Here is a 24,826-nt window from a genome sequence, read left to right as displayed (position 1 = left end):
AACCTTTGTTTAAAACAAACATCTAGAACCTTTTTGCATGCATGAGAACACTTGTTTGCCAGCTAAAATGATAACAAATTGCACTGTGCACTGACTCAAAGTGGAGTAGGCAGCAATTTCCTTTAATAAGAGTTGGCATATTTGGAGAGATGCAGAACAGAACTGTGACTTCTTGAGATATTGGATTCAGCTGTAATTGTACCCTCACTTATTTGGTCCCAAAAAAGGCTTTCTTAATTATCCAGCTCTCTTAATTATCCTCACCTCTGTTGTCTTTGGAGAAATCCATAACAAATTACTTCACTCTTCTTTGCAACTGTGGAAGCAATGGGTGTCTGAATTTGTCCTACTGCACAAGTGAAAATTGAAGGGTATATTGGTGTTATTCCATCTCAGGATAGGCAGCTCTTTCCCCTACTTATCCTGGTACATGTGTACTTTCTCCTGGCAGGAAACAAGGCTGTAAGGTGTGGATCTCTCGTGGCTGTGTGTGCCCTCCTCTGTACAAAACCCCAGCCACCTGCAGCCCCAGCCCTGTGTGGAATCTGCACAGGTCCTGCTGCTCTCTGCCATGCAGGGAGGGAAAGCAGAACTGCTGCAACTCCCCTCAGCCAGCTGCAGGCAGATCACAGAGCATCTGACCCACTGCTCTTCTCAAACACAACTCCAATGGAATGTCAGGAATAAATTTTATATGCTCATATAGAACCAGAGGGAAGCCTCAAAATAATAGGGATCTCTCCTCAGAACAAAGAGTTTAAACAGCCTTATGGCACCCAGAAACTCATGTCCTCTCCAATTCACAAATTAAGGGATGTTCCAGTCAAACTACACATCCCTGTGAGGATCTGCAGGTGGCTTTGAAGGCACTGGTTCAATTCACAGCCTGATTGAGGCTGTTATTCCCACCAAGTGCTACATGGGCACTGCAGGAGGGAAGCAGTGGGCACAGTCATGCAGATCTGGCCTCCTGAGGAGGAAAGACATGTCTTGGCACAAACAGTGCAAACCTGGAACATCTACAGGCATTGTAGCTGATACCAACTCCTGCTCACAATGGAGCAGCAGCCAGCAGGATTTACTGAGGATGTACAGCCCTGTCCTTTGACAAGGGAACATGCAAAGGCGTGTTTTAGAAGGCAAGTTTTCCTTATCTCCACTAATCCAGACAACTGAATTTAGATCCTAACAAGATGGCAGCAAGCCCAGAATATGCTCTTCTTTTCTGCCAACTAAATTTCCAGATAAGCTAGGAATTATGCAAGGAATCTTGTCCTCAGAAGATCTGGGCATCTGTGTGTTGTGTCAGGCTAACCTGCAGAGCTCTCCTAGCTGTGCAATCACAAGGCAGGTCTTGGACAACATCTCTGTGTAATGTGCACAGAAGGAAGGAAGGAACGTTGTTTATGTTTGTCTTCCTTAACGAACCATCAAGCTGATCTCTGGAGTGTTAACAGCCAGGATGCTCTTGGGAGGATCATGGACATGCCTACTGACAAGAGTTCTGCTCCATGGGTTAGAAAGAGTTTGGGACTTGACTGGGGTCAGTCCTGCTGCAGTTGTCTGGGCAATTTTGTCTGCCTTTCCAGCAGCTGCCCTGATTCATGGTGACTTCTAGGCTAGGAAGTGATTGTTCCAGCACAGCTACACTGCAGCTGGGGCAGTTCTGACAGATAAACTTCCCAGTGACAAGCCTGTCTTACAGCCCCAACTGCTCAGTCCTGGTCTTATGTCATCTCCAAGCCCTGTCCAGGCAGGCAGTCCTTGGCATGGCTGTCACCTACTGTAAGCAGGGAGCTGCTCCCTACTGCTCCAGAAAACTGAGCTGCAGAGCAGACAAGTGTCTTCCAGAACAGCATATTCTTCCAAAAGGAAGAGGATAATATTTGGCTTAGCACCTGGAGCTGAGCTGATATGCAAGTCTGTATTCAAGCAAGTATCACTTCCAACAAAACAATTCCTTTAACGAGGTTTTTTTCCATATGTGTTTGAGACTTTGACGTTGCCATCTCTCTCTTTATAAAGACATATGTGGCAGTTTACAATCTTCCAGACTAAGCATTATCTGTAAACTGCTACAGGGAACTAATATCTGTCCATACTGTCCTCTTTTCCAGGAGATTGAAACCTCGGAGCCTTGCAGCTGCATCCATTTGACCACTTACAGCATCATCATTGGAACCAACAAGTTCTATGAAATTGAGATGAAGCAGTACACGCTGGAGGGTAGGAGATAATTCCTCAGGAATGCTCCAAGTGGCTCCACAGATTCTTTTGGTGGGGCTGCTCTAAAACAGCTCAGGAAAAAGACATTGGTGTCAATCAAGGTGTTTTTCTCCATTCTCTTTGTAGAGTTCCTTGATAAAAATGACCACACTTTGGCCTCTGCTGTGTTTGCTGCTTCCACCAACAGTTTTCCAGTCAGCATCATCCAAGTGAACCCAGCGGGGCAAAGGGAGGAGTATCTGCTGTGTTTCCATGGTAGGTGGTGGATGGCTGTGCAAGTGTTGCACTACACCTGTTCTCTGGCACGTGAGATGCAGAAGTGCTGCTGAATTTTGGGCAGCCTGTTTCTGGCTTAAAAGTTCTTCCTGCTGTGGATCAGTTGCTGCACGTAGACTGTGCCTGAAGGAAGGACTGCAGCCAGTGGAGTTAAGTGCAAACAAGTCTTTGATTATCCTGATAAATGTTCAGGGGTTCTCAGACCTGAGCTTTGTCTGGTTCCCGTGCAGACAGATGAAATAAGAGAGGGTGTTATTCTTTTTGTGTAAGTGCTTTTGTTGCCCTCTTGGACAGCGTCATGGCAATGCACAGGAAGTCTTCAAAAGCAGTAATTCTGGGTGACTAATGGTAGGAGTCTGCAAATTGAATAATAACCTTACCTTAATGAGTACAGAGAGCCTCAGAACTGCAGCACCTTTTGGCCTGACAGTACTCCTACATCTCACCAATTCCATGTCAATTGGAGTAATTCACAACACTCCAGGATGTGCAAGATAATCTCTGCACCTTGTCCCTGATAAAAAGCCTGGGGTAACTGCCTTTGTCCCTTCAAAAAAAGGGAATAAAATTCAGGCACATGCTCATGACATGACTTTTCTTGGCAGAGTTTGGTGTCTTTGTGGATTCCTACGGAAGGCGCAGCAGGACAGACGACCTGAAGTGGAACCGCTTGCCCTTGGCTTTTGGTAGGTGTTGGGGGGCAGTCACTTGGATTATGGAATTATTGAAGCCTCCTCGTGGGATGGGTACTCTGCACTCAGCACTTCTGTTCCCTTCTCGCTTTCCCAATTCTATCAGAAACTATGGAGATTTCCCCACGATTTAAGCTCATCCAGATGGCAAAACCTTCTGAAGTATAAGCAATTTAAAGGAAACTAAACCAAAGTTACATTTCCTTAATTTTCCTAGTCTGACACTGACTGAACTGGCTAGTGCAATTTCTGATGATGCTTGCAAGTTTCTGAAATAGTCAAGAATATATGATGGCATTGTGGTTCCCTCAGCCTTTTCGTGCTGCCTAATGGGATTTTCTTCAGTTAATAGTCTGTTTTTAATGTCTTTTTCATGATACTTTGGTTAGTAAAGTCCTTGAGACACAGTTTCAAAGCAACAATTCTTTGAGCTCGCATCTCCCCCCTTAGTGATAGTGTCTGTGTCTTATTACAGAAAATGTATTCCTCAGTTTTCCCAGAGGGCTGTCAGGCTCTCTTGTACTCACTGATGTGATTTAGAAGTTTTTAATAGAGAATTTATTTTGTGTTTTTTCCCATCTTTGTGCTGCTCCTGCAGCCTACAGGGAGCCCTATCTGTTCGTGACCCACTTCAATTCCCTTGAAGTGATCGAGATTCAGGCACGAGCTTCTCTAGGGTAAGTTGTTCTCTTTTCACCCCTTTGAACAGCCTGTGGTGCAGAATATATGGACTTGCCAGGAAAAGGCAACCATTGCCATTGTAAAGACTTTTCCTGCAATTTTACCCAGAACTCCTGCACGAGCCCACTTGGAGATACCAAACCCACGGTACCTCGGGCCTGCCATCTCCTCAGGAGCGATCTACTTGGCCTCCTCCTACCAGGACAAGTTAAGGGTGATCTGCTGTAAGGGCAATCTGGTGAAGGAGACCAACAACGAGCAGCAGCAGCACCACAGAGGCTCCTCTGCCACGCGCAGGTACGGTGACATCGGGGTGTTACAGTCCCTCACGAGTAAACCTCACCCCTGATGTGGTGGAACAGATTCCCTTGTTCTGTTCTTAGAGAAGGAGGCTGGTGATAGCCTGTTACTGTAATGCTGGAGGAGAGTCACTGATGTTTTAAAACCCAGAAGGGAAAAAACTTCATCTCTCTAGGAAGATGGGGATAATCTCCACAAATGCTTTGTGATCTGCTGGTTTACTTTGATGTTGTGATAAAGCTCTGACTTTGAAGCTTGGTGACCTCAGATGCTGTTGATATGACACTAGACATGGGTTGGCTGTAACAAGCTCTAAAGCAAGAGCCCCTTCCTGTCAAATAATGAGTCTGCCTCAGGCAGACAGTGTTGGGAAGTTGTGATATGATACAGCACAACAGTGATACTTCACACAGGTGAATAAATACTGGGGCTGGTAGTGCCCCTCCGCACAGGAGACAGAGAAATCGAGGCTTGTAGCTTATCCCAACCTGGCCTGAACATCCCAGAAAATTCTGAGTGTGAAAATGCATATATCAAACTTCAGTGCGTTTTTATATAAGAAGTGTATGGCTGAAGTGCACAAAAAGATGTCGTTTTCTGGCCTGTTCCACACACCTGACTTACATCAGCAATTCCTTAGAGGCACTTGACCCGTGTGGCTCATGATGGATACTCAGCTACCAAAGTGTCTCTGCACCTGAGGGCTGATGCTGAGGCTTTTCACCTGAGCGCTGCTGGGCGTGTTATGGGGGAAAGTTACACTTTTGCCAAAAGAAAACATAACGAGAGGTTTTTGTCACTCAGCTGTTCCCATCCCTTGTTTTTGAATGACAGCAGCCCCAACAAGAGAGGCCCCCCCACCTACAACGAGCACATCACCAAGCGCGTCGCCTCCAGCCCGGGCCCCCCGGAAGGTCCCAGCCACCCTCGGGAGCCAAGCACACCCCACCGGTACCGCGAGGGCAGGACGGAGCTGCGGAGGGACAAGTCCCCTGGGAGACCTCTGGAGAGGGAGAAATCCCCAGGGCGGCTGCTGAGCACCCGCAGGGAGCGCTCCCCGGGACGACTGTTCGAGGACAGCAGCCGAGGCAGGATGCCTGTGAGTGGTGCCAGAACTCCTCTTGCTCAAGTCAATAAGGTAAGTCAGAAGCCTGGAGACTTCTCTGTTCTCAGGACAAGGCTTGTATGTACTGCAGAAGGGCTGGTGGGACTGTGAAGTACAAGAGCAAATCAAATCTCACCCCTCTGCTCCTCAAATTTAGTTAGAACAGAGCCCACATGGTGTCACTCTCTGGCTCTGTGACCATCTTCCCTGGGCTAGTTCTGTGACCGCAAATGCTGCTTGACTCTAGAACAGGTGAATTGACTATCAGAAATCAAGTGATAGAGGATTTGAAGGGGGTTAAGGTCTGGGCCTGCTGTGCTCAGTGGTGCTGACAGTGCCTGCCTGTCAGTGTTTTCGGATGATGCCCCCTGGCAGGAGGCAGGACTGTGTCCTGGCTCCGTGGGAGCAGCAGGTGATGTTCTGCTGCTGGCACCTCATGCCTGGGAGAGAAACATCTGTGACTTGTAACTGTGGTTTTATTTCCCTGCCAGGTCTGGGACCAGTCTTCAGTGTAAGTCTCAGCTAGACAAAGTTACTCATCTTGACCTGCAGGAAAAAAAGGAAATATACTGAGTATATGCACTCCATCTGTCTGCTGCCCAGTTCCCAAACAGCATTGCTGGGCCAAAGCTCGCTCCGCAGCGGGAGCCGTGGCGCTTCTGAAGATCCTTCGCAGCTCAGTTGATTTCTCTGCACTTTCCTGCACTCCCGTTTTTGCACTTTGTACTACTGTTACTCTTTCAAGCAGTTCATGAACTTTTTGTATCCACTTTAGTCCCTAGTAGATCATCAAGGAAATGGGACTAATGTCCCGCCCCAGGTCGTTACTGTGGTTAGCACCCCTTACCAGAGAGTTGGGCACAGTTCTGAGACGTGCTGGGAGCCCCTGATGGCCTGGAAACAGAAGGGCCAAGGTGAGTGAGTCTTTCAATAGGAGCTGTGGTTGGATGTTCTCCACAGAACATGAGAAAAAATTACTTCTGATTAGTCTGTTCACCTGCCACTTCTGAAAGTTATTTTGTTCTCACTAAAATTGCTCTAGAGCAGCTCTGATGGGGAGGGAAGATCTCTGCTTTAACCGACCCCCCTGCCCGGCCCTGAGACAAAGTGCATTACCTATAAGCTACTGGGTTGTAAGACTTTATCCAGGTCTTCTGCATGACAGTTCACTGCATGCTGCTGCACCATCACTGGCTGCTCTCTCCTTTTAGGTTGCTTTGCTGAGTAGTGTATTGTACCTCACTTGTAAATTAACCGAAACCTTTAGATTACGCTGCAAAATAACCGTTACTCTGGAAATTTGGCAACGAAGAGTTAACAAGCCTTATTCTATGACAAGAGTTACAGTCACACCTGTGTTCTCCTCTCAGCACTGGACACGGTCCCTTCAGCAATGAGTCCTGCCAGCCTCAGCTCCCAGAGGGAGCAGCCCGGGCTGGCTCCTCCCGTGAGCTGTAGCTTGTCCTACAATGAGATGCGGTGTGGTGGCACAGGACACCCACAGGGAGCAGCTCTGGCAGGTGCTGACACACCTTCGCTGCCGCCTGTCCGACCTCGAGCCTTTTATTGCTTCCTATTCTCTTTTGCTGTGAACATGAAGCAGAGAGCAAATGATTTTCAAAGCAGGTTTTTGGCCATTCCCTCTGCAATAGCAACATCCTAAGTGAACAACCCTGTTCTTTACAACTGGGAAGAGCAAAACTGCATCCAATCTTCCCTTGGCACCACACTTAAAACTTCTGCTAGTCCCTTGCAAGCCTGTGCTAACCTGTTCTAGAAACCCATCAAAATTCCAATGCCTTGTCAGTGTCCTTTGGCGAGTTTCATGGATATTGTATTCAGTTCTCTTGTCTGTTGGGTTATTTTCAATCAGATGATTTGGCAGGAAACTTGCTGAAAGTTTTTGTCTCCTGGTCTGAATATTTTGAAAGGTCACAGAGATCAGTCTTTAAAATCTTTGCATCTCATGGAAGATCTTCAAGACCTCAGAAATGGGCTTGTTGAGTCCTGAAAGTGTATATCTTGTGTCTTGTTCGTGAAATGCTTCCTGCTATAGAAATAGCTCAAAGGACTGTACATATTTACAAGAATCTTTATATTCGTAACAAAAGGGAATTGAATTGGTTTCTACTTTTTTATTGTAAACTGTGCGTTTTTCAACACTAGCTTTTTGTTTTACTGGTGGTTGTGGACAGCCATCTTCAGACACTGGAGGGCCCTCAGCTCAGTCCTCCTCGCTCCCATGAAGAAATATTGTAACATTAAATTGCAATTGAAGCTTGTTAGCATAAATGAGGTTTTAGGTCTCTAAAAGTACAGGATTTTTCTTCATTACCTTTTTATTATTGACAAGGGAGGGAACCAGAGGGCCAGTTCAAAGCTCCACCTGGAAAGTATTGAACTTTGTTGTTGAACAATAACCAAATAAAACAAATAACTATCTTGACTGGCATGGTGAAATGACGGCTTCCTTCTCCCTGGAGTCCCCCTGCCCATCCTGCCCCCTCCCAGCCCCGGGGCTGGGGAATCCACGGGTGTCACAGCTGACCTGAGACCTAACCCTGGCAATATTTAGCATTTAATACTCATCATTCCCTGAACAAGTAGTTGTAAGTGGCTTCACCAACCCCAAGCATGTTCACATGAACTACAACAGGTGGATTTATCCAAGTCCTTTCCTGGAGCAGCAGTCAGCTGCAAACACCTACAGCTAAATCCTGTCCTTGTGTGCTTCACCAGTGAGAGGGGTAGAGGTAAAATATGTGTGAGTATCTGGGAAAAGAGTCTTGCCCTGCTAAATGACCCCATGCATCTTGAGCTGGAAAAAAACATCTTAATTAACAGTAGTGTGATCTAATGTCAGGTTTGGGATTTATCCCAGCACCGTCCTGGTAGCAAAGTGGACAGAGACAGTTCCTCATCCCACTGCTGTAACATGCTGGTGCTTTAAGGCCTAATAGCTGCAACTTTAAAAAAAAAAGACCATTCACAAATCCAGTCAGATTGAGTACAACCTGCAGAGTTACTGTACAGCTCAACTTACACCTGCTGGGAAAACTTGCTAGATCAGACTTAAATGTAAATAACATCTATTTTTAACTGAACCAGTTTTTACAGGGTCTGAAGTATTCTTTCACAGGAAGAGGTTTTTAATATTCACACTGCTGCCTACAGTAACTTAATTTGTCCTCCTACTGTTCAGTGTTTTTGGTTCTGTGCACATACCCACCCCCTCAGCCCTGACAAAGGGCTTGTTGGAGGCTGTGGGGGTGGGTTACCAATGGCTCCTCTTACGTTTTGGTCTACATGACATTCTCCATGAAAAATGCTCTACATCAACCCCGAGCTGCTTGATTTATCTATTGTGCCTACTATGATGTATATGATGAAATGCTGACTTGTTCAATGTTCCTTTATTTCTTTTACTGTGCACAAAGAATACTTATTTAAAGCTCATTGTTGCAGTCCTATGATGCATGATCCGAATTGTAACAAAACTAAACTAATCCAGAAACTGGTGGAGTAAAAAAAAATTATTATTTATCGAGCCTTTTGATTCCCAAAAACCCTGCACAAATCCATGTCAGCTGGACCCCCAGAGGCTGTGCTGAAATTCATGGGGTCGGGGAGGGCAGGGAACTCTTGTTATTTCTGTACTGGTTTACTCCAGAGTCCCCAAAAGTGACTGTAACAAAAGTCTCTGCATCTACCTTAAAAAATGTGCTCTCCTAGCAACAGCCAAGAATAAACATAACAGCACAGACTGTGAGCTGTGGGTGGGGAATGTAAGTGAGCTAATAAATCCAACTCTTGATCCAGCTTTTGCCTTTGGAGGGAATTGATTCATCCCATTGCAATAAGGGAACACAGAGTGATTAATTCATTCACCCATCAAACAGAAAACAACCTATCAAAAACCAATAAAAAGACCCCAAAACCCATCCCCCAGCAGAAACCAAAAATAAAAGCAGCCTTTACCTCTTCCTTCATTCGCTCTCCTTCAGATGTTCCTGGTGGAGAGAAAGGGATGGGGGGGCTGAGGGGGGCTGTGGCTTACCTGAGGAAGGGTGTGGCTGCTGGGAGTGTCAGTTGAGGCCACAGGTACCAGGGAACATCTCACCTCCATCACCTGGTGCCCCTGAGTGGAGAGGCCCTGGGGCCTGTGGGCAGCTGGGCTCGCTCATTCCAGGGGCAGGGAAGGGTGGAAGTGGTGATGGATCATCATTCCTGTGGGGCAGCAGCTGGTCACACAGCCTGGGCCCCCCACCCTGGGCTCTGAGTTACCCCTACAGCTTTTTTGGGGCTGCAAAAGCTGATGGTGGCTGCAGCCCCTGTACCCAGTGCTCTGCCAGCTGAGACAGGGCAAGAGGCTGCAAAGCAAAAATTAAAATTAAAAAAAGAAAAAGGAACAAGCTTTTTATAAAATAATTGGTTCCATGCTGTGGTTCCAACACACCAGCACTGATAAGAGCCTGGAGTGAGTCATGCATATATGGAATTGGAAAAAAAATCCATAAAGCTTAGCCAGAACTAATGAGCCTGAATCCCTAAATGCTTCAGTCGTGCATGCTTTCACCTGCCTTTCTGTTCTCCATGTCTCAAGGTTTCAGCTCCTTTAGTCACTGACGTGAAAAATTTCTTTTGTAACTAGGAAAAAAAAAAGAAAAACCAACCCAAACTTATTAAGCTACTGCTAAGCTTTTCTTCTAGCAAAAAAAAATTAGTTCAGGGTCACTCAAATAAGAAACTTGTGCTGTCATTTCCCTGCAGGCACTGAAAGCATTTAAGAGGCCTCCCTGCAGGACTTCTCTCTGCCAATACATTCTCACAGCCACTTTCTGTGAACACAGCTGAAAAAGTTCCCCTACATCACAAATAAACACCAACACCTGTGTCTTCACTAAGTGCAAGTGGAGAAAGTGTTTCAAGCTGCATCTCTGAATGAAAAGCTTGCACAACCCACTGAGCCATAAAACTGCAACCAGGCAATCACAGGTTATAAAAAAATAACAACTCATGGAAGGGAAGGTTTCCAAAGATGGGAAGGGTAATAACAAAGCAAGTCACCCACTTCTCTTGAAAATGTTTTATTTGTTTCTAAAGAGGCTGAAAACAAAAGCAATTCTGGAGTTCAGAATACCAAATACTATCCATAGCACAGAATGAAGAAAAGAGTTTTCAGAGAAAACCATTGCACTGGACCCAGGTCTAACTCGGCTACTGGAGATATTGCAACAAGGCTGGTGAACAGACCCCAGGATGGCAAACCAGCCTCCCTCTGTGGCTGGTCCACTCTGCTGCAGCTCTGGCCCCACTCAGACTCCTCACAGATCAGTGCAGGGTGCTCTCCCCACAGTGGGACGGGGCTGGTTATCATTGGCACAGTCACAGTGCCCCAGGCACCAACACAAGCCAAGGGAAGGGCCCAGCAGGGCCTGGGGCACACTGGCAGCAGGTTTGCATTAATGTTGCATTTGTTTTGGGATAAAACAGGCTGTGACTATCAAGTACAGGCAGCCTGGCATTACTTTGATCACTCAGAAAACAGAAACAGAATAAAAAATTGCCCAGCTCCAGCCCTGGCACAGAGGGCTGCGGTGCTGCTGCAGCCAACACGCTGCAACTGCGGACACCGAGGGGCAAGTTTGGCCACTGGGACACAGGACACTTACAGTCACCTTCAGGCTCTTACTGAGGAACTAATTCCTAAACTGAGTCCATCCATTTCCTTACAGCTACCTACACCAGCTTAAGGAAGTCCTCATCAGTGACAGCAAGAGAAACCGGTTTCAAAAAGCAGGTTACTGCCAAGACACATTTACGATTTACAGAAAAATCCAGCCATTAAAAACAATTGTCTTTACCAGAAATTCCACAGGGGAAAAGTATTTTAGTTCTCCTGAAGAGAAAAACTACAGAGCTATTCACAGTAGAAACCGTGCACCCCAGTCTACCGTAAAATAATAACGAGCTTGTAGGTGATTATGTTGCTGATTTTGCCCAGAAAAGGCTGCTACAAAAACAGATCATCAATATTCACACTTACTTCAGCCACGCAAGTTTGGAACTTGCTACTGAAATGATTGTGTTTGATGAGCTATGGAAGCAGTAATAAGCTTGCTTTTGCTGAGTGTTATGCTCAAATCAGATTCCACAAGAATCCTGAACTTTCTAGACTTTGGGCTGACAGACTCAGAGCCTGCCTTGCTGCTAAAGCTCTTTGATCTGCTGCTGCCCTCACATTTTGCAGCCTAATTAAACTGGTGGTTTTTTAACTGAGCTGACAATGGGCACTGACACCTTTGTCACCTGTCTAGTTGCCATGAAGCTGCCATTTCCAAGAACTTCCAAGGTGGTACTAGGAAAATAAGGCAAATACGGGAGAACCTGGAAGTCTCAGAAACAATATGAAATCAGAGTTCATTTGCTACAGCACAGAGCAGGAGTATGTTTGGTTAAGTGAAGCATTTTTTTCTGAGACTGCACTGGCCCAGAACAATTGGTCACAAACAACTACGATGCTCATATTGGCTTGTACAGCAAAGTAGTCACGTATTTCTTCTTGTAACGATGTGTAGCACTGAGCACCATCACTCCATCCTACAGGAGATGGAAAACAAGTGAGCATGTGACACGGATAACTAAATCTGCCCCCGTGGGGAACGTGCCCAGGCCTCTCACCTTGATGGAAAGCGCGTAGAGGTGGTTCAACATGACGTGGTTGGGTTCAGGGAGCAGAGCGGGATCGCACTGGGAAGAAGAGAAAGGGAGACAGTGTGAAAATAACAGAACTTACAGTTCACTCACCACAGCTGATGGGTGACAAACACTGTCTGTAACCAGCCATACCCCCAGTACAACACTGCTGCTTACCCTGAGCCCACCACAAACACAGTCACTGCTTCAGAACAACCCAGGACTCCTCTGGGTGAAACCCTCTTCATCCTCACCGTGACCATGAAACAAACAGCAACCACCTCTTATGTGCTTCTGGCTTCTTAACAGTTCAGAAGATTAAAGTTTTGGGAGAAAAACAGCAATCTAGTTCTCAACTTTGAAGAGAGTCAAGTAGAAAAATAAATTTACTTCAGATGAATCCATCTGGACATACATAATAAAAAACTTACCAACGTGGTAACTATCCGAAGGATTTTCCTAAGCTGTCTCCTGTCTGTTCCCAGATTTTCTCCCCATCTGTTTCCACTCTCAAGGCCATTATTCAGCAAAACAAGCTAAAGTACTCACAGAAATGCCTGTGTCCTTGTTCAGGATGACCTGCAACAGGTGTGGGGGGAGAATAGGTGGTGACTTAAAGCGCTCCTCTGCCTTGCAAACATAGGGCTCCTGGTGATATGGTCCTGGGGGTGAACTTGACAGCTCTGCCAGAGAGATGGTAAATATTTTATCTTAAATAGTCTGTAAGAATATCTGTTCTTTAGAGGTACCGAAAGAAATCAATGGCACCTAAGTACAACAACTGCAGCCACTGGTGCAGTGCCAGAGGATCAGTCACTGCCCAAGAGGAGATTTAAGATGCCAAAGTCTGACTTGAAACAAGCTGAGGATTTGGGCAGCAGAGTTCTGAGGGCCTGACTGCACTCCAGAACTCCTCTGTCATCTCTGCCCAGCACTTCTCCAGCAAACATTCCATAGTGCACAGGCTGCTCTGTGTTACCTCCGGGGGAACCACAAAAACAGGATGTACCTGTGAAAGGAAACTGCTACTCCTGTACAGAGACAGGGTTATGGAAAGAGCTCCTCAGAGCCTAAACCAGTCTAAGGAAATGCTGCTACAGCACATGCAGGGAAGGCACCTACTAGAATCTCCTCCTGGCTTTGTCTCACAAATAACACTTTCTCCAAAAAGGGTTTGTCCAGGGCAAAAACCAACCAAACACACCTCCTGCCTCGGGCTCAAAGGAGGGGGTAAGGTACTGCTTCAGTCATGGTCTCCATCCCTGCAGAGCTCTGTAACAAGGCTGAGTTCAGACATGGCTCAAGCTAAATTCTACCTCTCTTCTGTTACACTAGAATATGAAACTTAAGACAAAAAAATGTTTGTATTATTCTAAGATACAGATAATTTTTATTACACTGTGAGAATATGATACATTCCCAAGCCTGTGTTAGCACTGCTAAATGCACCTAATTTCTACCTCTTAATGTGCAACTTCTGACCCCCTCAGCCACTTCCTTAGCAGAGGAAGATGGAATTAGGAGCAATGTAGGCTGTCAGCATTGGTTTCATGTGGTAAAGCAGAGACTGGTCCACCAAGGAGTGCCCTAAAAGCAGCCACTGCACATTGCAGGGGCAAAGAAACAGTTATTAAGCACCCATGAGCCCCTCCTCATCAGATCCACAATGCTGCTCTGTCAGAGGCTCCCTCTGTGCATTCCACATTCTTCCTTTGTGATTTGTGATTCCTGCTCACATCCACAAGTGTGGATTAATCTTTACTGGAGCTTTAACTCCAGATAAAAAGGAAAATGAAATTTTTAACAGCTCTAAAAAGTGTGACATAAAATTACCAATAAGCTCATACCAGACATGTCTGAACATTTCTGGGAGTCCACCATCAAAGCATCAAATACTTCAAAGTCAGTTTTCTTCACCTGGATGATGTTGTTGACAGTACCAAGCTGGCTGGTTACTACTGGCTGGGAAGAGGTAAGATACAAAAATCAGAATTAAAAAAGCTTGTAGGACTATTGGATTCTCAAAACCACACAATCAGCATTACCAAGGATGAGGTATATTGCTTTTAAAATATGATGGGACCAGATATGAAAAGAGCTCAGTTAGTTTTATGATAAGAGCAAATTCAGGATTAAGGACTGGGAGGGAAAAATGCCCATGGAACCTGCCAGGCCCACAGCACTTGGTCAATTCTTGGGCTACAGACAAGGAGAGGGTCAGGTCTGGGCTGAAGCTACCAGTGACACCAGGAGCTGAGCTTCACTTCCAGCTCTACAGGGCTTATGGAGCCAGGCTCAGACTGCAAGGCCTGATGTAGGATGCAGCATGGTTGGTACTGCTGGTTTGCTACAAAGCTAAGGCTGGAGTTCAAGGCAGGGGGTTCCAAGAGCTGAATGTACTGAAAGGTAAATTCTGTAAGGTTTGCCAAGACAGCAAGAAGGAACCAGCAGGTGTGAATGCAGACTTCTGAAGCAGGTGAGGACTGCTGGGTGGGCTGGGGTCAAAATTCGTTTTATAGCACAGGAGGAAGAACAGGCCTGGTAGATTTTGGCACAATTACTGGACTACTAGAGCAGCAACAACAACATCCTGGCACAGACAGGCAGTGCAGCACAGCGAGACCTGGGCTGTCAGCATTGCTACAGTGCTCTAAAAGGCACTTTGGCACCAGGCAAGAAAAGCTTGGCACCGCTTATAAACCAATGGCCAAAAGATCCTGTCCCTCTTTTGTTACATCTCCTGCCTTCTGTGGTTCAGTCTGATGCTGCCACTACTCCAGCTGGGATCAGAAACCTCTCTCTCACCAGCTTGAACAGCCAGTTTCTGCTATTAACTGATGCCTTCTCTCTGAAAGGACCAGCTCTTGGGAGAGAAACCAGCCAGTTTCTCATCCTCAGGTGCATCAGTCAATAAATAGTGACTCAAAGCAAACATTACCTCTGCAGGATCATGTGTCCACTGCCCATCCACAAAGAACTTGTACTGGTGCTCTCCTTCTGGCAGGTCCAGGATTGCCACAAAGTTATTGTGACTGGAATTTAAGACAAACAATCAGCCCTGAAAGGCTCTGAAAAGTACATTGGTCTATAAACTGTGACACACAATGGGACACAGAGCACAAGCCTCTGTAACGTGCAAAACCTTAAAAAGGCAGTGCCACATTTAAGAGAATCTCTGCTGCAATCTGAAGGTAAAGAATCAATTATCATTAATGATAATTTCCTCAGTGACAGTAAGTTCCCCCACACTCCTGACATCAAGTAACTGGCACTGAGCTTTAGTAAAGTCACCCTCACATCTTCACATTACTTGTTAGTACACGAGACCTCATTTCATCTGTGAGACTCCTGCTGATGGAACAAGATCGGCTTTCTCCTATTTCCTTCCCTTTCAATATTTGCCATCATAAATTGCATTTCCCAAATGCCTACAAAATAGATGAACAATGATTGGATAAAAGCAGCAACTCGATACTTCTGAGTTACTCTGGGGCTGAAGAGCTGCTGCTTGGCAATCTACTCCTGTGCTGTGAACTTCCTGATTCTTCAGAAGGCTTTACCAGCATCTCAAAAAGCTGAGAAACAGTTGATGCTCAACTGCCACTTCCCTTCTGCTCAGGTATGGAGTGCAAGCATCCCACCACAGAGCTGGATGTGAAATTTCAGTCTGGAATAACAAGCACTCCTACTTGAGTGTACTGGGTTCAGTAATGTGATTTTATCCTCTAAAGAGGCATAAACACCCCTTTCCCAGAATGCATAATCTGACAACAGAAACAGAACAAACCTGTTTTTTTTTTCTCTTTTTGATAAAGAGATATTTTTATCCTTCTTCCATATTCATTTCACCATTTCCTGTCTCCCAGGCTTTCCACTTAAGAGTATGACAGCAATACTGATGTTCCACTGGCCTTTCTTCCAGCTCCTCTCTCAATAATTTATTTCACATGCACAGAACAATCTTCCCATGCCATTTTATCAGGCCACAGTGCTCCTCCCTCAAGTTTCCTTAGAAATTAAGACCCTTCTGCACCAATGACAGTGCAGGCAGCCACTCACTGAGATAAGACACACCAGGACTTGGTAGATCAGTCATTGTTGACAGACAACAGGGCTCAGATCAACAGTTAAAACTGTTCTGCCATACATTAAGTTTTAAATTTTTGAAAAACCCCCACACTAGTTTAAATGAAATACTTATTCAGGTACTAAAGAAGCAGAGCTCCAGAGCTCTCTGGTAGGAAGAAGCAGTTAGGACCTTAATATGGATTTATTCTCTCATTTGTGCCATGTCCCAGGCTCAGAGTTTCCTGGACCCTTTGAGCTGGAAAAAAGCCACTGATATGGCAAAGACATCCAGGTGTCATCAGAGACACTGTGCTTAGAACCAGCTTTCCCTTCCCCACCCCAGGCACAGACTGCACAACAGGGAGTGCTTTGGGTCATTCCTGTGTGGTGCCCAGTGAACAAATCACTCCTTTAAAACTGACACACAGCTCAACTTCCCTCCTGTGCCACCCGAGAATCAAAAAGGCAGGTTCTTATCACAGGCTTAAGGAGCAGTAAATCCAAGCACAATCCCCATCCACCCACTGACCACCTTTCTCACAGCACTGAGCTCTCCCAGTCCCTGAGGAGCACCACTGCAGCAGCAGTTTGTTACCTCCTTGTAAGGGGAATTTTGCTCCAGTTGTTGAAGGACCCTGACAAATAAACTTCTTTCCCTCCTCCAGTCCAGCGAAACACCGTGGGCCGAGCCTGAGTGGGGGTTTTATCATTCACCTCCAGGTCCTGCTGCCAAGCCAGAAACTCCTCTTTCTCCAGTGGAGCCTGCAAAAACAACGTCTGAATCTGAAAAGAATTCTTTCCTGGAACACTTAGGCAACCTGTGTTGTACCGAAGGCTTTTTCTGCCCTCAGGCATAATTCTCTAAGGTAAAAGTTCTACAAGTAGTTTTTGTCAGATGGAGAATATAAACTGCACTTCTAGATGCAGTTCACAAGTTCATTTGTACAATTGTGCAAAGATGCTAAAGCCTTCCAAATCTGCAGAAAGAGTGGAAGGCAAAACAATGCCACTGCCTCCAGCCCCAATTAGGTTAAAAAGAAATTACTTGAGATCACCAAAGCTTTCAAAATACACAGATATAAGAAGAGGAAGAAAAATAAGGAGAAATACTTATGAAGCGTTACATTGTACAAATACTGTAGGCACAGAATTAGAGCTGCCTGTAGGAAACAGTTCTGTCCAGCAGCCAAAATCTAAGTGTAATTTTCTGTTAGATGTTCTTATGAAACACGATATGCAGCGAGACACTTCTAACAACCCATCAAACACGGGGTAAAAAAAATAACAGATCTTTTGATATGGAATAGATAGGTAAAATGTCACTGGTAACTGCAAAGGCCTTAAGGATTCAAAGGAAGCTGGGGGGGGGGGCACTGTCCTTTGAGCTGGCTACTTTTCAGTTTTTCTACACTCAGTTCTTGCTGGAAACCATGCCACTACACTCCTTATCAGTGCCCTCTCTCTCCCTGGCATGGGAAGCAAGGGGGACGGTCCCTTTGGTGTAAACTCAACAACAGAATCACTGCAGGTTGGTAACAAACAGCCCCACAACTGGCAGCAGCGCCAAGCCAGTAACGCTGAAAGACAAGAACAAACCACCTTCATTTCCTCTGAGTGGAACAAGTCTGCATCCTCAGGGCTGTCCATGAGGATCTTTGGCCGGTCCCCCTCCTTGGTGGCTCCTCCTGTGCCGTCCCCTCGGGCTCCTTTGTGCCCATGGCGCTCCAGCCCCGCCCGCTCGCTGCTCGTGTTCCCCATTTCCAAGGATCTAAAAGAGCAGGAAAAGCCCAGTTAACACAGGTTACTTTCGAAGCCAGAACATCAGCAGGCAGGAGAGCGAACTCATCAGTGGGTTTGGGCTGTGTGTCTGAGTTGAAGATCCCACACTCAGGACAAAGACACTAAGTGGCAATGTTAAGTACTCTCCACAATGTGCTACAGCTCAGTACCAGCGCACCTCTGCCAGGCTCACTCTAGAGGTGGCCAAGCCGGTCTCTGTCAGCAGCACAAAAGTGCTGTGTCTTCCCAAGCCAAGGGCTTGTTCTTCGCCCTCTGCACACCCTGCACACAACGCTCCACCACATCAGCCGAAACATCAGTAGAACTTTCTGTCAGAACGCCTCGAAACCAGCCAAACGAAAACGTGACTTCACCACAATAACGTTATCTCGGGTGTCACCCGCCGGGGGTGCCGAGAGCAGCTGGGAGGGGCTCTAAACACAGAATACGCTGAGTTGAAAGGGACCCACCAGGCTCATCGAGTGCCCTGCACACCCCAAAATCCCACCACGTTCCAAGAGCGTTGGAACGTGAGCTCCCTGAGCTCTGGCAGCCTCGGGGCCGTGACTACTGCCCTGAGGAGGGAACAGCCGCTCCCTCCGGTCCCCGCTTTTCCCCGGGAGAGGCAGAACGCACCCGATTCCCAGCCCTTCCTCCCGCCCCACACGGATGCGCGTGGCGCGTCCCCTCGGGCAGCCCACACGGCGCGGCTCCCGCAGGGGCCCAGCCCCGCCGGGGGCGGCACAGCCCGGCCCGGCAGCCCCGGGGCAGGGTCGCCACAGCCCGGCCCGGGTCCCCCACGGAACCCCCCGCGCCGGCCCCGCGGGCCCCGCACCCACCGCCCGCCGCTCCCGCCGCGGCTCTTCCGCTTCCGCCCGGTCCGGCCCGCGGCCGCCGCCGGGAACCGAGCCCGGCGCGGGGGTTCCGGTGCTGCTCCGCCCCCGGCTCCATCCCCGGCTCCCTCCCGGTGCCAGGGGACGGCTGCTCTCTCCAAGGAGCGTTGTGGATCCGCGGGGGAATTGCGTGTCCCCTCAGCGCCTGGATGGGCGCTGAGCCCCGCGGTCAGGGCGCGCTGGGACCATCGGCCCGCGAGGAAGCGCCGGTGGAGTCTGAGCCCTTAACTGATGAATGTTTCCCATATGAAATAACACTTATATGTTTCTCTAAGAATTCCCAATCACACAATCTCGTTTTACCCTTTGCTCTTCACCAGCTGTCGCTGTCTTTCTTCTACTTTTCTAACACAGCATCAACCAGGTTGGAGAAGACCACTGAGGTCACCAAGTCCAACCTCTGACCCCACACCACCTTGTCACCCAGACCATGGCACTGATGCCACATCCACGCTCTTCTCAAACACCTCCAGGGATGGTGACTCTGCCACCTCCCTGGGCAACCCGTAAACCTGAGCAGTGCACGTGCCCTGCATCACAGCTACTGAAGCTGCTTTTTCTTAATAACCAGCAGAAGCAACCTGCAAACAGGCAGAAGGATTCCTACCAAGTCGAACTGTGTCCCGGTGGAATGCTGTTACACTGTGGGAAGAATTCTGTCGGGACAGACGGATTTCCTCTGCCCCACGGCGGACCCAGGGCTGGCTCCTGATCTGTTTTTGGTGTGTCCAACACTCCAGGCACAGGATAACCTGCCAGAGGGGTGCAAGGGCAACTTGTGCAGGCAGCTCTTCCCCAGCCCCTGCAGAACAGCTCCCTGATATAAAATGCAGCTGCTGTTATTTGGGTATTTCACACAGCTCAGTGCTCCTAAACTCCTGGTGTCCAAACTCAATCCTTGTGTTCTCCCCAAGTTCTTTTTTTGGCCAGTACCAGTGCACACACCTCTGTGTGTGCTGGCTGTGTCTGCAGTGCAGGGCTCCATCTCTTGCCATTGTGATGATCTGCACAACAGCCAGGCAGGCCTGTTCCAGGCAACAGGACCTTCACTTGGGGCCTGCCCTTACTTCTTTGCAATAGTTATTGATACTTCTGAGAATCACAGAGAGGTAATAAACTGCAGGGTAAGGACTGCTAATAGCTCACGAGGCTGTGGTAACCAGTCTGTGGTAGGTTACAAGCATTATTCAGGTTAAAGTCTGATATTAAAATGTGGTGGTTCCTCCCTACACGGTGATGGATCTGTGTTGTGCTAAGTGCCAACACCTTTGGGAGTCGCCTGTGTCCACGGCCTCTGTCCTGTCCACAGGTATGTCGGCCTCTTGCTGGCTTCTCCTCCCCCTTTTCCCCATGACTGCTTCCTTTTCAACCCCGATTCTTGTCTTCCCTCGCTGTGACTGGTGGGTGTGGGTGTAGCACAGTCCTGGAGCAATCAGCACAGAACTCATTTTGTGAGGTGCTGGTCCCCGTGAATATCAAGGGCGGGACGAAATTACACCGTGAAAACTAATTCATCCCCTGCCTCCTCACGGGCACGTCTGCAGGCACAGTCCTCACATTCACTGGGGTGCTGTTTTCTCCCATCAGCTTGAGTGGGAGCCCATTTCCCTCACAGCTGTTAATGCAGGAGATGTGGGAAGCAAGAGATTATCTAAAGACATGCCACAAGGCCCTGGCAGAGCTCATCCACCCACTGATTTTCTGGAACCCTGGAGTTTTGCTTCTCCCTTTAACAGCATCTATGACTTTATGCCTCCGTCCATGCTTTCCAGCCTGAAAGGCATAAAACCTCCACCTCTTCTACTACCTCCAGGACCAGCCTCTATGTTCCAAAGGAAGACTACAAAATATCTTTTCTACCTCTGCCCCTTTACATACCTGTCTTAACCTTCCTTCTCTTAGTTCTAGATGAGGATGAAACAGATGGGAAGCTGGTTCACATTTTTCCATCAGGATTTCCACATGTGTCACAGATGAGGCTCCTTGTTAACTTCCCTAGTGAGAATGTCAGAGTGTCACTTGCCATTGAAATAATTTATCACGACAACTCTCTAGTTTTCTGAAATGCCACATCTCTCAGATGGGAGACACAGCAACAGGCTACTCAGGCTTAGCCCCCACTAAGCACTTCCAACACAGGGGGGTAAAAGGATCAGGGGGAAAATGTAACTGAGTAATTCTGAATAAGAAATTCCCTTAAAAAAAAAAAAAGCACAGTCCATGTTTGGACTGTTCACAGATAAAACTAATTGATTAAATGCTTTGTCTGGTGTCATGACTGTGCTACAACACCTCCTAGAGCCATGTGGGGTTTTAAAAGCAGATGCAGAATATGAAGAGCCACGTGGTCTCTGTTAATTACCACGACAGTAGCCATAAGCAAAGCTCAGCTCCTTTTTCCCTCACTCACACCTACCTTCTTCAGTGAATATGAACTAGACCTGGCCTGACTATTAAATCTTACACAGAGCATCTTATTCAGAAATTAATTTTAAGGCAATTTGGTTCTTGGCTCGTAAGAGGATGAGATTCAGCAGACCTGGTCAAGGTTCTAACAATCATTACAGAGCACTTTTGGTGCTGTACGGGCTGAGGGGTCAAGTGAAGTGACAACATTACTACTGAGTCATTCTACCCCCTTGGAGATATCACTTACCATCTTTCTTCATCAGCTGACTCATTTTAAAAGAGAGTAAGGACCAAACAGGATCTGAGGTCAGGAGAGATCTGTTTAGGGGAATGCATATCTTGTATTAGATGGGGTGAAGAATGGCCTTACAGACCCTTCAGGCACAAAAGTGAGGGATGGCACTCACCAATCACTGTGCTTTAGGCCAGAATCTCTCCTTTTCACTGTTGGGATTATCTCCTGCAGTTGATTAAAATCAAAAAGCAGTTAAGCCCTCACTGAACACTGGTTGAAATGTGAAGAAGGGCTGTCATGGCTCACTGTAATCACACAGCCTGCTCTGGTGTGCACCCCTTAATTTCAGTGGAGTTTCCCCTTCTCTTACCTCAGAGTAGGCGTCAAAAAAGAAATGCAGTGCCCTAAAGCCTCATATCACGCAGTTTAAAGTCCTGAAGAATCAGTTGATATCTGGCAAAGTTCTTTTTCCTTGCCATGATCCAAGCTTACTTAGCCAGAGAGAAGTCTCTGCAAGTGAAGTGAAAGCTGACTCAGCCCTACAGCGAGATATGACAAACCCAGAGGAGCCATCCTCAGACATGAGCTGGTGGATCAAATTCAGACATGCCATCAATCACATTTTATGGGACACATGAGCAAGTGCTTCTTGTAGCTTCTGTGCCATGGAGAGTGAGCTAGGTAGGAGCAGCAACAGAACTTACCCTGAAGTTCAAGACAGGATAAATTTAACTGCAGAAACCTTCTGGTTAAATTCCTTATTATCATATCCCATTTTACCTTGGGGTTCCAGGTTTGTTCCTCCATTTTTACACTGGCCCCCTCCTCCTTCCAGGTCACTTCTGAATTTAGCCCACTTTGCCAGGCTGCCAGGGAGAGCTGCAGAGGAAGTCAGGCAGCCTCCTTAAAGGCTCACTCACATTTCAGGGACATTGCACACACTTGGCTGTGCATGCAGAACATGCCGTTGTGCCTGGGAGATGGAAAACTGGGAGCACACACAAAAATCCCTCCCAAACCACTGCATCCCTTCCCTACTCCAACACTGCACACCTTCCCAGAGCTGTTAGTTAAAAATGAGGTTGGAAATGGGAGGATTACAAGAGGGAACCAACATTCAGGTAGTGTTTCAGCCTGAAGGGTTAAAGCCAGCCAGAAGCCTGTGCCTTCTGGGGGCTCTGACTCTGCATGGAGGTATCTCCTCCAAAGTCAGGGTAGGTTCCACATCTGTTCAAGGATGCCTTGCAGAATTTAGTCCTTTAAATGCCTCATCTAGTGCACGTGCACACACAATCACACAAAGTAAAAACTAACTGGGTAGATGACCCTGTCTCTCCCCCTACTGAGGAAAATCAGTGGCAAAATCCATCTTAAATAACTGGCAGACTGAGTTAGGCTCTGGTAGGGGAATGAGCCTAGAAGAGATGCTTGCACACTGTTCCAGCAGATGCACCTGGACTGAAGCTGGGAGTGATGGACACTGGGGCAGCAATCACATACAACCTATCTCCAGGCTGAAAGGCAGAACACAGGTCACACTGTGAGCCCATTTTGAAAGACACAGATATAAAACAACAACTTCTGGAGCCTCACTGCTTATGGATTCTGGTTGCAACCACATAAATTGAAGAGCCAGTGCTGATCTTCAAGTCATAAGCTGTAAACTGCTGGGTGTGCCTGCAGGGAGGCACACTAAGAATTTCATTTCATATTGTCCCCTTGATTTTTTTTTTTGCCCTGCAATCTGATGAAGCTCACACCACATGTTGTTTAAGTGTCTGGCTGACTCCCTTCACATGGCAGCAAAGAACCCCCACTTATATTTAGAAGTCCTCTTCTAGGGTTACATATCAAGATACATGCATGGTGCTGTTTTGCAGAATGCAGCTGCCCCCTAAGAAGCAAAAGATGCCAACATGATCCAGGAGCTGAGGCCAGCAATTTCAAGTTTCCATCTGTCTCTGCCTGTAATATGTGCAGGAGAGAAAAGAGAGCTGGACTTCAGGCATTAACTGGTGCCTTCATCCTGCAAGAACACTGCATCGAAAATGTTGCCTGAGGCAGCTTTGTGGAAGGAGGTGTCTGTTCACTTGCCCAAGACACACAAGTTGAAATATGTTTTACTGCTTCCCAGTTCCCCCTGTTTAATCAAATAACATCATTCAGTACACATATATGAGAGTTGGATTTTTTTCCCACCAAAAAATGGCTGGTCCAATGCAGAATAATGGACCAATAATCCAAATCTAGATGCATGACAATGAAAAACAGGGAATTTCCAGAGCCTATCAGAGATAATGAAATTTGTATATATGCCCCTCAAAACATGAAACAGGCACTAATTCCTCAGTCAGACAACTGCCTTCCACACCCATTGCTGTCACCAGGGCTTTGCTGTTTGGGCAGTAAAATGTCATTTAGGTTCCCTGTGTTTGATGCCTCCTTTGTATGGGTCTGTCACACCTATAACAGAATGGTGTGGTTGTACAAGGACTATTTCCAGCATAAGCTGCACTTCTCAAACATGGCTGAAAATTTATGTTAACGTAAATAAATGAAGAGAATCAGTACCAGTACATTAGTAAAACAAAAATAAGATTACCTATGACACAGAAGTACTAAGGACATTAGAGGAATTGCTGCATTCTCCCTTCTCTGTCACATTAAGTGGTTTAATATAAAGCCTTTATTTTTATACCAATCAATAGCACTGTAAGGTACCAACATTTGTCTTCAGAAGCACTGAAGATACAATGGCTCAATTCTCAATTATATTAAGAGCAAGACTTCAAAGATATTTATGAGCATCAATATGCAAGTTAGATTTCCAGTATGGTCTTCAAAAGCCTCTGAGCAAGTCGGGTGTCTAGCTCCTATTGATCTCAGTCCTCGTTGGGCACTTTCAAAAAATATTTCAAGTTGCCTATCCCTATCCTCTAGTGCCCACATAACTTTGGAAATCATCCTCCCCTCTCACACCACCAGCTGTGGTTTAGTTTACAGTAATGGGGTTTATAATTCTGCAGAAGGATCAAACTTTTTATGCACGCTTTGATTTTTTCATCTGCTGATGGAGAAAAGTGTCTCTGCAGCAATGCAGTGGGGTTTGCTTTGATACCAGCAACTCGAGGTGGTGGAGATCTGACTCTGTAACCTGCTGAGAGACCTCCTTTGGTGACCTCCTTTGACCACTTTCCCCTCATGGCAGTAAAGTCCCTCAGAAACCACTGAGGGACCATTTTGAAAAGGCCTCAACACTCTTTCTGGATGCTATTTTGAAAATGAAGCAAAGAGCTCACCTTGCTGGTATTTGAGCATTTCCTGACCTCTAGCAACTCCTGAGTGTACTAGCTGTGGCAGACTGGCTGTGTGCTATCATGTAGGCCAGAAATCTTCCTCCTTTCATTTTATCTTGAAACTGTCCAAGGGGTTAGAAAAAAGGGATATTACTCTTTCAAACAGAAGA

General features: G+C 46.8%; 2 protein-coding genes across 13 annotated transcripts in view; one reads left to right on the top strand and one right to left on the bottom strand.

Moving 5' to 3' along the window:
- CIT (citron rho-interacting serine/threonine kinase) overlaps nucleotides 1-7,726 on the top strand; it is an 81,283-nt gene extending 73,557 nt beyond the window's left edge. For 7 of the 9 annotated variants that reach the window (XM_051805385.1, XM_051805383.1, XM_051805380.1 and 4 more), the window contains 7 exons: nucleotides 2,118-2,226; nucleotides 2,353-2,481; nucleotides 3,108-3,188; nucleotides 3,793-3,871; nucleotides 3,984-4,172; nucleotides 5,010-5,313; nucleotides 5,772-7,726. In XM_051805385.1, coding sequence (XP_051661345.1) covers nucleotides 2,118-2,226; nucleotides 2,353-2,481; nucleotides 3,108-3,188; nucleotides 3,793-3,871; nucleotides 3,984-4,172; nucleotides 5,010-5,313; nucleotides 5,772-5,795 — 915 coding nt within the window. In that variant the 3' untranslated portion in view covers nucleotides 5,796-7,726. The remainder of the gene's footprint in view (nucleotides 1-2,117; nucleotides 2,227-2,352; nucleotides 2,482-3,107; nucleotides 3,189-3,792; nucleotides 3,872-3,983; nucleotides 4,173-5,009; nucleotides 5,314-5,771) is intronic. The other 2 variants (XM_051805381.1, XM_051805379.1) reach the window with 1 other exon arrangement.
- A 3,910-nt stretch (nucleotides 7,727-11,636) lies between these two features.
- PRKAB1 (protein kinase AMP-activated non-catalytic subunit beta 1) lies at nucleotides 11,637-24,731 on the bottom strand. 4 transcript variants are annotated; one of them, XM_051805402.1, is made up of 11 exons: nucleotides 22,141-24,731; nucleotides 21,533-21,870; nucleotides 21,373-21,443; nucleotides 20,595-20,711; nucleotides 17,644-17,812; nucleotides 16,640-16,806; nucleotides 14,915-15,008; nucleotides 13,824-13,938; nucleotides 12,526-12,659; nucleotides 11,962-12,030; nucleotides 11,637-11,880 (listed from the first exon to the last, which is right to left on the bottom strand). In XM_051805402.1, the coding sequence occupies exons 5-11, from the start codon at nucleotides 17,800-17,802 to the stop codon at nucleotides 11,803-11,805; spliced, it is 816 nt and encodes a 271-aa protein (XP_051661362.1). In that variant the 5' UTR covers nucleotides 17,803-17,812; nucleotides 20,595-20,711; nucleotides 21,373-21,443; nucleotides 21,533-21,870; nucleotides 22,141-24,731; the 3' UTR covers nucleotides 11,637-11,802. The 4 variants fall into 4 exon arrangements, with proteins under 4 accessions (XP_051661362.1, XP_051661365.1, XP_051661363.1 ...); XM_051805405.1 differs by lacking the exons at nucleotides 20,595-20,711; nucleotides 21,373-21,443; nucleotides 21,533-21,870; nucleotides 22,141-24,731 and adding an exon at nucleotides 18,663-18,740; XM_051805403.1 differs by lacking the exons at nucleotides 20,595-20,711; nucleotides 21,373-21,443; nucleotides 21,533-21,870; nucleotides 22,141-24,731 and adding an exon at nucleotides 18,460-18,542.
- Between the last annotated feature and the right edge of the window lie 95 nt (nucleotides 24,732-24,826).

Source organism: Manacus candei, unplaced genomic scaffold (assembly GCF_025592945.1).
Source record: "Manacus candei isolate 608988 ecotype Guabito, Panama unplaced genomic scaffold, ASM2559294v1 h1tg000064l, whole genome shotgun sequence".
Lineage (NCBI taxonomy): Eukaryota > Metazoa > Chordata > Aves > Passeriformes > Pipridae > Manacus > Manacus candei.
The sequence above is the reverse complement of the archived record's forward strand: the minus strand, read 5'-3'. Positions and strand labels throughout refer to the sequence as shown.

What these genes read in the sequence shown, in the direction of transcription:
- PRKAB1 (XM_051805402.1), bottom strand. Translation starts at nt 17,802, where the DNA reads ATGGGGAACACGAGCAGCGAGCGGGCGGGGCTGGAGCGCCATGGGCAC. An exon ending in TCCACTCAGAGGAAATGAAG is followed by an intron (nt 16,807 to 17,643) that starts GTGGTTTGTTCT and finishes TTGTTTTTGCAG; the next exon opens with GCTCCACTGGAGAAAGAGGA. An exon ending in TCTACGCGCTTTCCATCAAG is followed by an intron (nt 11,881 to 11,961) that starts GTGAGAGGCCTG and finishes CATCTCCTGTAG; the next exon opens with GATGGAGTGATGGTGCTCAG.